This window comes from Crassostrea angulata, chromosome 4, assembly GCF_025612915.1.
Source record: "Crassostrea angulata isolate pt1a10 chromosome 4, ASM2561291v2, whole genome shotgun sequence".
In the NCBI taxonomy this organism is placed as follows: domain Eukaryota; kingdom Metazoa; phylum Mollusca; class Bivalvia; order Ostreida; family Ostreidae; genus Magallana; species Magallana angulata.
The window spans coordinates 44,517,098-44,527,992 of record NC_069114.1 but is presented as its reverse complement, the minus strand read 5'-3'; the positions used below and the strand labels follow the sequence as shown (position 1 = coordinate 44,527,992).

General features: G+C 30.5%; 1 protein-coding gene across 1 annotated transcript; it reads right to left on the bottom strand.

The window, feature by feature from the left end:
- Positions 1 to 1,752: 1,752 nt before the first annotated feature.
- LOC128182289 (galactocerebrosidase-like) lies at positions 1,753 to 9,568 on the bottom strand (the record flags this gene model as incomplete). The annotated part of the gene is made up of 8 exons (XM_052850874.1): positions 1,753 to 2,743; positions 3,237 to 3,313; positions 4,949 to 5,118; positions 7,177 to 7,357; positions 7,540 to 7,681; positions 8,183 to 8,278; positions 8,900 to 8,989; positions 9,401 to 9,568. Coding segments are annotated over 8 exons (1,161 nt in total), but the record flags the coding sequence as incomplete, so codon positions are not given.
- Between the last annotated feature and the right edge of the window lie 1,327 nt (positions 9,569 to 10,895).

The following is a 10,895-nucleotide window of genomic DNA, read 5'->3' as shown; positions in this document are numbered from 1 at the left end:
TGTTCAGTGGATCTTAAACAATACAGGTAGGTAATATATTATCTTTATTTTAGACCAACCGAAAAACATGACGCTTCGGTCGTTTGAACATCGTGTTCTTTATGTAACGGTTTTAAGTAAAATTATAAAGAATGTACTTAATAGTAGTATTTCATCTCATGAACTTCAATCAGTCGAAATTAGAGAAGACCTGTGGGTTTAGGTTCTTATTTTCACAAAAAGTACAGCATGCGCATCATGTATGGGGAATATACAGGATATACAGGTAAATGTAAGGTAAGAAAAACTATTTTTATGCTTACGTATATTATAAGATTTCAATACCAAGATTCAAGGCATATGAATAGAAACATTTTATATACATTCTAATTCTATCAGGCATATCAATTGTTCACAATGCATAATTCTACACAACAAAATGGATCTCGAAAAGTCAATAATATAAAGCTGCAAAACCTCTACATATCGTCTCGCAGAATAAAATTTTATGAAATGTCTTCAAACTAAAACTTTTTGCTTGAGAATATTTCTATTTAAATTCAGCTTTTAAAATTGCATAGAGTTGCATGTACATCTACGTGAACCTGAAAGCCTGTAAAGAAAACGAAATTAATCTTTATGAATATTGATTGATTTTATTTTGGCACTATTGCAATTTATTTAAAGGATAAATATTTAAAGGATACATATTGATGGCCTGTAGTTTTACTAGAATCCATCGGTCGTCCTTATAAATTGCAACAATTTAAAGAATATTGATTGATTTTATTTTGGCACTGTTGCAATCTATTTAAAGGATGTTGCAATTTATAAGGACGACCGATGGATTCTAGTAAAACTACAGGCCATCAATATTTAAGTTTGTTATATAAATGAAGATAAACAATACATCACTATACACTGTACATTGTCCATGGTTGAGATGCTTTCTACTTTATTTTATTTTCTTGCAGTCTAACCCGAGTTCCTCTCCGGTTTCATTCAGATTCATTTACAGGCGTTTTCGACAATGATTTTGATATAATGTTTTGGTTGTTTGGAATGCATGCCGACTTTAAAAATTGCATTATCATTAGACCTTAATTTTAGTAACAGAAGGAGTTGGTGGTCAATTAGCCTAAAACAAATCTACATGGTTTGACAGAATTGATGACTGACATCACGACACTTGACACTCCCTGGATAAGTAAGTGTAAGAAAAAGGAAAGACAAATCTATGAAAAAACAACTTTAAAGTCGTATTGGAATGACTCAAGAAAAGATCACATATATCTTTGTCAATGACGGTATGCTTTATGAATACAAAGGAGTAATCGTTTACCTATCTATGCAGAAGTGCTTGATATTTATATGAACCATTTCTACACACCATTTTTGTATTAGTACAATAATGTTCATTGCAAAACTGAGAATGTACTCTTAAAAAATTAAATCGATTTACATGGTTTGAAATTAAAAACAATAACAGCAAGTAGTTTATACATGGGCCACATCGTTCACACAAACAAGAATGTCTTTTTGACCCAAGTATTTTGCTGCATGTAACTGGTGATCACAGGTTGTAATTCAATATAAAACTGAAATATAATCATACTAAAGGTGCCTTACTCTTGCGTTAAAGCATTGTTACAATTTTAAAGCTCTTTTTTCAAAAATTTATATCTATCTTACTAAACTTAAAGATTTAATGATTGGATACTAAAGCGAAAATAATAAATTAATAAATCTATATTTTGATATCATATTTGTTTATTCAAGTGTAAAATATCCCATGCAATCGCACAGTGCGTTGCTTACATATAATGTCATTAAATAAGAATCGATGACAAAACAAAAAAATTATTGACTGACATTGTGAGTCAAGCATATTTTTCCGAATGAACCAATTCAGGCCGCGGTTTAATAAAGAGGCTGATATAAGTCTCCTTTCGTACAAAATACATCATGATTATTAACGGATTCAATTTTATAGTTAAGATAAATGAAATCAAATTGAGAAATAATAATGTAATATTCTAGGAATTATTTTCATTAAATAAAGATAACTTCTTAAAACCATTTACATTAATTCATTTATTACCTTCCTAAAATGTCGTCTCTTTTCTAAAACAAAATTTTATAGGGGAAAACTCCGTAGATTTTACATAATAAATTGTTTATCAGCTGAAACACATATATCTAAATACATATATTCATAAACATTCATACAGTGATGCGAAACGAAAACATTTGTAGAAAGTTGTGTAAAATCAAACACATTTCATTCGTATGCAGTTAGTTCCATGTAGTTCAATATATTACAAATGAAAGTACAATATATTGCGTGTAATCATTTAAGAGAACAATTCTTCAGCATAGGTACTCGAGAATTTCGCAAATATTTATTGCACGAATATTTTACCTAGCAGGACAGTTTACAGTTGTAAAACAATGGACCATTTTGATTAACATATCACAGTCTTACACATTTAACAATCGGCTAGTAAATGAACATCAGTAAAATCAATTATGGCATATTTCTTTTTGGCTTAAAATATAATTGTGTATCTTCTACAAATTTAAGTTCTTGGGATGTTTTAAGTTTTGAAATATCAATATCCTTGGAGCTCATCATCTTAAAATTATCAAAACTTGCTATGCCAAAAGAATCTGTACCTATGGCAACAAATCCATTGGATGGTTTGGATGGAATGGTTGTTGTAAACAAAGGAACTCCATTCACACTGCCAACAGCGGTAGAATTCTGAGAAGGAAAGAGAAATTGTATCAATGTTGTCAACTAGAAACACATCCACATTTTGACAATGGTTCAACTCCACGAATTTTAATCTATCAATAACTCGCGCGTCATCCATATCGGCTTTGTTGTAATTTGGTAAAGTAAATATTGCCAATCTCGCAAATGCTTGTGTGCTTAATAGCCATGCATGTTTACAAATTATGATTAAAATTACTTTTAAATTTTCAAAATGCATCTCCCTTATTAGCGATGCATGGTGAAAAGTAGAAAAGATCGCTTAGTTGGTTAAGGATACGTACCTGTATACACGACTCTATATAGTCACTGGTTCTTTGATCATGTCTTTTGAGTAAATGTATACCATAAGTACAGAAAGTAGGGATAAAAAAGACCTATAACGTATATTACTAAACATTGTCGGTAATTTTTCGTTCAAACACACGCAAGTGTTTACACAGTACTACTTATTTCCCTCTCTTACCAGCAGTATACTTACTTTGACAGTGATGCTTATATTATTCCATCCATTTGTTGATACATTAACTGATCCTTCTTTAATAACTTTTGTACGAGCTGTAACCAAAAATTATTAAAATCTAAATGCGAGTATAACAATACACTTAAATTAATTAAAAAAACAACAACAGAAAAAGAGAGACTAAAATTTAAATAATTTCGGAATAAAAAGGGCATTTAAATCAAATACAGAACAAAACTTTGGAAATAAAAATACATGATTCTTTTTGGAAAGAAGTGCTCCTCAGCTGGTTAAAAATAATTGAACAAACGCCACTTAGTAAACCCAAAATTATAAATGATAATATATGGCACAATCCCAAAATCACCATAGACAATAAATCAATATTTATCAAAAGTTATGTTAATAAAGGATTTATTTTTGTTAGTGATATGTTTAATATAGATGAAACATTTAGAAACTTTGATGAATTGAAACACATTAATCCAAAGACAAATTTCATAGAGTATGCAAGTTTAAGAACTGCAGTTACAACCAGACTACATACACAAGATATACACTTACCAAACCTACAGAACACATTACAATATGGACCAATTGTCCCTAATCATATTCTATTGTTTATAACTACTTGTAAAGGTTGTAAACCCATGTACAACATACTATTAGACACACAAATAGAAATATGTACATCGATATCAAAATGGAGAGAAAAGGGTTATAACTATTCACAAACTTCTTGGAATAGACTTTTTGAACTCCCTTTTAAGTGTACACAGGAATCAAAACTACATTGGCTGCAATATCAAAAACTTCATAGGATTGTCCCTACAAATAAATATCTTTTTTAATATAAAAAAAAAAGCAGAATCTGCTGTTTGCACCTGTTGTAAAAAAGATGAAGAAAGTATTAGTCATTTATTTTATGAATGTAAAATAGTAAAAGAATTGTGGTGTGATGTTGAAGAGTGGATTTTTACACAGTTTGAAATCTCGATTACATCTGCTGTTTGCACCTTTTGTAAAAAAGATGAAGAAAGTATTAGTCATTTATTTTATGAATGTAAAATAGTAAAAGAATTGTGGTGTGATGTTGAAGAGTGGATTTTTACACAGTTTGAAATCTCGATTACATCTGATATTCAATCAATTCTTTTTGGAAAATACAAAAAAAGAGAAGTTATAAATTTTTTAACCTGATAGCTCTTATTGTGAAGCAATATATTTTGTCATGTAAATATAAAAGTAATCCGACACCAAATATACATGCCTTGAAAAAGGTCATAACAGAAAGAATCTTAACTGAAAAATATTTGCTGTTGAAAAGATGTAATTATAAGGAATACGAAAGCCACTGGCAGAATATCTGTGAAAAATTGTAGTTATAGAGATAAGTTTAATTTTTCTGTTTTTTGTTTTTTTGATCGTTGTGAACCCTCATATCATTTCATTTGTTTTCAGTATAGCATAGTCCATACTTGTATTGTAATCCACCTGCATAATCTCTCTCTCTCTCTCCTTCTCTCTCTCTCTCTCTCTCTCTCTCTCTCTCAAAATCAGCTTCACTTCATACGAAATATACAAAATTGTACTATTAAGTAGAAATAGTATAAAGATTATGTAATATGTTTATATAAATGTTCCAATCATTATTATGTTATATATGTACATATGTTGTGAAATGAAAAACCCAATAAAAAAAAAATAAAAAAAAATACATGACTACTTACACAAGTCATTAGCAAGAACAAATTTCTGCTGATCAGTAAGTATAAAGAGAAAAATCCCCTTGGCTTCCCAAGCATTGCATCCCCCTTGATCCACCCTGACAGCAACAAATGTCCCTGAACTTCCACTGACCTTGGGGATTTGTGTCTCGACAGTCACAGAAATATCAGTCCTACAAAAACACAGGTACTCATGTCAAAGAATGGGTAGTTAAAAAAATACAAATTAAGGCCATATTTTTATATCTTTCTTAATAGACATGTTCAATAGAATAATATTTCATTTACGTATAGATTAAGATTATGTTACAGATTTATCTCAGAGATTTTCTTTTTCAAAAAGTAATTTAATTATAATCGGTGTAAATATATATAGTAAGGTTAATTTTATATGCACTAGCAAAATAGTTTTCAAAACGTTTTGATATTGTTAGCTGAAGAAGTTTAACAAATACACATAACTTATATCAAATCAATATTGATTTAAGCTTTCAATAGTTTTACTGTGTAACTCAACTTATAACAGATTCTCAACTTGTTGTTTCTTTCGAAAAAAAGATAACATCCTTGATATTTTTAACTTAAAATGTTATCTCTCATTGTGGCTTCTTTTTTATCTCTTAATGGCCAAACGTACTAAAATGTACTCAATTCGAGAAAATTTTGATCAGTGATTCGGTTTAAGGTACCTCACTACACCTAGATTTATACTTTTTAACACACTACGTCACAAGATTACGATTTATATGTTTTGTCAAACTGTTCATATCGTTCGATTGGGGGTGCATAACATCAAAACTCAGTGGTTATATTACTGGGCTTCGTGATCATGAGTTCGAATCCGCCTTGAGCTTTTGTTCATGTTTACTGAATTAAATTTTCGAGAATGTAATTTTTCATCCAAAATTGCACATTTTTTTGCCTATTGGATAGAAATACTTGTTATCCATTATGATATATCTCATAATCAAGTGATTTTCAGCTGATATGAGAAAATATTTCAGGGTGTAGTGAGCCACCTTAAGAGGAAACTATAATTTACAACAATGTTAAAGACAACAGGTAGCAAACAGAGCTCATTTAAGTTGATGTAAGCAGAAAGACTTCAAACACACAATAATGATCAAGGTCTGAAACTAACAAAACCTTTAGTGATCCAAAAAGCAAAAACAAATCCCTTGCATAACAGCATGTCTTTGTTAGAAAAAGAAATGAAAGGTATGTCCCGTGTTTTGAATGTATCATTATATCAACAGAACACTGTGCTGTCCTTTGTGCATAATAATGAGATAATTTTTGTGCAAGTATGTTTCAGCAGTGAAATGTGATCATTGTTGGAGGAAAGACTCGTAAGAACAGGATAGAGCAGCTGCTACATACCAAGAAAAGTTTCCTATGAGATCAATTGGAAAGACTAGATTCAATATACACCAGTATATAGGTGGATAGGTAACGACTTGGGTCACCACCATTCCATGACTAGGATCCTCAGATTTCCTGGTTTCAAACACACTTACTTGTTGAGCAAAGAGTGAAGGCTCAACATTTTCTTGGTACCCTGTGCGTACAGAAAGACATGACTCAAATGATTTCCTTGAAATGACGATGCAAGAATAGACAGAATGACATCTGAATTATCGTAAGTAGATAAGTACAGTTTTAAGGAGAAGAGTGTAAGGTGTGTGCACTAGTACAGCAATTCACAGAGAATCGTCTAAAAATATCTTTACATGTAGTGAAAACAAAGAACAAGATTAAAATATCCTATTTTCCCTTTTAATATTGATAGATTTAATCCGAAGAGAAGAGGAGAAAGTTATGAAAGTCAGTTGTAAGGAAACTGAAAGACAGACTATTTGACATGGTCACGGTAAGTCACAAGAATATAAAATCCAAGAGCAGAAAAAAACATTAGAAAATGATGCACTGACAGATTTGTATTTTTCACAACTTAACAAAATTCACTTAAAATACGTAAAATTGTCTTCAAAATTTACCATTTTTGTTATATCTAATTCATAACATTTTTCTATTGCTTGGATGATCATGAAAGCAATATTAGATTTAAACAAGCAAACAAAGTGTATGCCAGTAAGTATGCCTTTGTTTATCGTTACCTCTTATTGGCATATTGAGATAGTTTAGGCGTTTTTGAATGAAAATATACCAATGTATTTGCGAGTATTTGTTAAACTCCTTCAAATAAAGTTACCATGACAATGATCATTTACCAGTTATGATCGCCTATAATATTCACAGACTTATTTGCTTTCTCTGCTTGACACCAAGAAACAGGAATATTCAAAACATTCTGCGTTAAAATCTGTTTTCTGAAGGGGTCTGACGATTTCATAATTGCATATGCACGTGTCTGTTGTGCAAAGTTATTTGGTTCAGACAAATAAGGATATCCTGTTCAGAAAAGTTTTTGAATCATGATGTTAGAGCAAATATCAGCATCCTTGAAATTTGGAACTTTTCTTATCATGCAAAAGATAATTGTTACCTTTATTTAAAGTGTTGATAAGTTGATAATTAATATGCATCTATTACAATTACAATAAATTCTGTGAAATGAAATAAACAGTGCAAACCATCAACGTTTTCACTATATGGCAGTGGGAATGGCTTTACATCTGGAGAGCTTGGGTATTGTCCTTTTTGTCCTGTTGACAATGTTGTAATGGTGATCACTTCATCATCACTAACAGGAATATTGATCTGTCCATTGTTTACCTAGATTTTTAAGGCATATGAATATTTATTGATAACATTCCAAAGATTTTGTATCAACAGAGTCTCAAGATAACAAGAAACAAGAATTTATCATATTTGCAAGAAACTTCAAAGCCTTAACAAAGAGTTAAACACAGAATGAAGCTCTGGTTATTCAGTAAGCTAAAAAACTAAAGGTGACTGAAATGTTACTGAAGGTGATTGGTTAAAACAACTCCTCCATTCAGTAACCTGTTCAGCCCTTTTAGTTTGTATTCTATTGACTGAATGGCAGAGAGTATCCTGTAAAGATTTTCTTCTTCATGTTCAATCACTCTAGGATGAAACACTATTTTTTTACATTTTAATCTTTCATCAGAAAATGTTTGAAATACATGCAATTTTGACACACCATTTAAACATAATTTAGCAAACACCACATCTCTTTACGACAGTTTTGTGAAGAAATGATTATGGTTTTCCATCAGGACTTTGGACCCTTAATGAATAAATTAAATATACCTTGACTTGTCCAAAAGATCTGAAGAAGTCAGACTGGGAAGTATTCTGTCCAAAATGGAGGCTACTCTTCCACACATATACGCTTGAAATACTTGCCTGCAATAATTATTTTGATCACATACAGAATAATTGCAGTATTGTTCTTTATAGCATAGTTGAATGATTACAAAATAGGCCAATGAGGACTTTTTTTAAGGACATATGCGACCTTCTTCACTTTTAGGTAACTTTCTTTGATAAATTATTTCTTTTTTATTTTGCATTCAAACCTGATAATGCCAAAAATTCAGGGTGCATTAAATAGATATTTTTGGAGTTAGAATATTTTGAATTTTTCTTTCAATAGCATGCAAAATACAATTATATGCTTAATAATAAAGTCATAGTATATATTTTCAATTTGAATTAGTGTATAACCAAATAGAAAAATGAAAAGTTAATTTTTGAATTACGTAGTGAAAATCTTAAATAGATCTAGTATGATAGATTTGATCACGCCCGACCTAAATTACCTCATAATATTCAAAGAATGATTCCTTATTCCTTATATTTATTTAATTTTATGCCATTGTACGATTAAATATTTAAAAATAAGTAAGTAAACACCGCTGGTGCCCCAATTATACGTCCTTTGAAATTATGGATTTTATAGTACAAAATCGATACATAGTCTTATCACAGGCAAAGACAATGGAAAATGTAAATATTTTTACTTACATAGCTGCCTTTAAGTTGTATAGTGACATCTTGTGGTTTGACAGAATATGGCGGTAGTGTAGTGCGAATACAAATAGAATGGTCATGACTCTGAAAGAACATTAGATATTAAATATATGTACAAGAGACATAATTTTGCATCGTTATAAATATAATTTGTTTTCTCAAATAATTTCAAAATTACAGAAGTTGAAAATCCCATTGATATCAAAACGGTAAATTTGTTTTATTAACTGTGTGTTGAAAGTAACTGTGTCATGCAGTAATTTGTTATCAATACATTCTAAGATGTGCTTTTCCCTTAAAATTTGATATTCCAAAAAGATGTTTTGTTATAATAGTTTAACATTTTTCAAGTTGAGCAAGTAATATGAGGCTTATTAGTATAACAAATTAGTATAACAATTGATTAAAATTCTAAATCCTTTATTTGTCTTGAAACTCAATGAAGTTGGACAGTAAATAAACTCAGAGTTTGTTGTTATTATTTTGAATTCTTACCATTGTTTCTATAATAATAGTGAGATCCTTGTTGTTGGGGCTGGTTAAAGACACCATGCTTCCCCCCTGGTGTAACTTACTGACTCCGTAATCATGGGACAGGTACTTCCATCCAGGTTTGGTGAACTGTGAGGTATGGGCTGACAAACATGTATCATAAGGGGAAATTTAGGCAGCACATAAATTCAGGTGTATTATGTCTTTCAATTTTACATTTTTATATGATTTCTACAACAATTCAACAATTAGAAATTACACAAACCTGGATGACATAGTACACTTAGAATGTCATGAACAAAGAGTATTCTCTATTAACCTTGGGTGAATTTGAAATCTAGAATACTTTAACATTTGTGGCAATTGTAATAGGCTACAATCCAGATAAATGATATCATGAGGTAAAAATATACATATACTTCTTATGTGTTATACAGTAATTCTCAAAATAAAACATCGAGCCTTCCTTCACGACTTAGAAATATAACTGATGAAGTAAAATCCTATATGTTTGATCTAAATTGATATAGCACATTTAAAATTTGTCTCTCTTGTATTCAGCGTTATGTTTTGGTCTCATCTGTGATCCAGATAGGACTCTCAACGACATAGTGTCCACTCCATAGAGTCTTTGCAGTCATCAGTCCATTCCGAGGAAACAAAGGAAATTCGTAATAACTGGCAATCAGATTTCATTAGATGGTGCTAAAATGTGTGGAACACAGTATAAGGCTTAAACCTATATGCATTGGATTGACTTGTTACAGTGAATGTTTTATGTTGCTTCTTTGGCATATTGTGTGTCGAGTCTCTCTAAAACGTTTTTAATTGAAACAAAGATCACCTACAATGATGCAAACTTGATGGGAAACCATAAATAACTGTATAATATGTTGATTTTTTAACAAGGTGGAAAATATTTCAACTGTAGAAAATTATGTACATATTTTTTCCGATAAGCTTTAAAATAAACGAGCAGTTCAGTATTGAATTTATATGGGAATAAAAGGTGTAAAATTCCAACCATTCATTTTTTTAAACTTTGGTATGCTAAATTATAAATGTTTGTTAAGTTATTTTTATAGGTTGATTATTATATTGGTTTTTTTTTGGGGGGGGGGGGTGGGGGGGGTTACTGTAATTGCTATTGGATGTTTAACGAAGTTCTTAAATGGACACATTCAGTCGGTGAGATCAATTATCATTATCTGTTTGAAAAACTGCCAGATAAAACTCGTGTTAAAGTGCCAAAGGATGTTTTAGTCAACACTACATCTATTTGTTATACACGTGAGGGAAGTTCCGTTAGAGCAAAAAAAAAATAACAAAAAACAAACAAAAAAAACCCAAAACAAAACATTTCAATTTCTCTGAGCAGGAAAACAGTTCTAAAATTAAAGAAAAATGACAAACTAAAACATTAACATACCAAATAAAAAGTTATATATCAAAAGATTTTAAATTAACTAGTTTTGTTTTGTTATAATAATTGCAAATG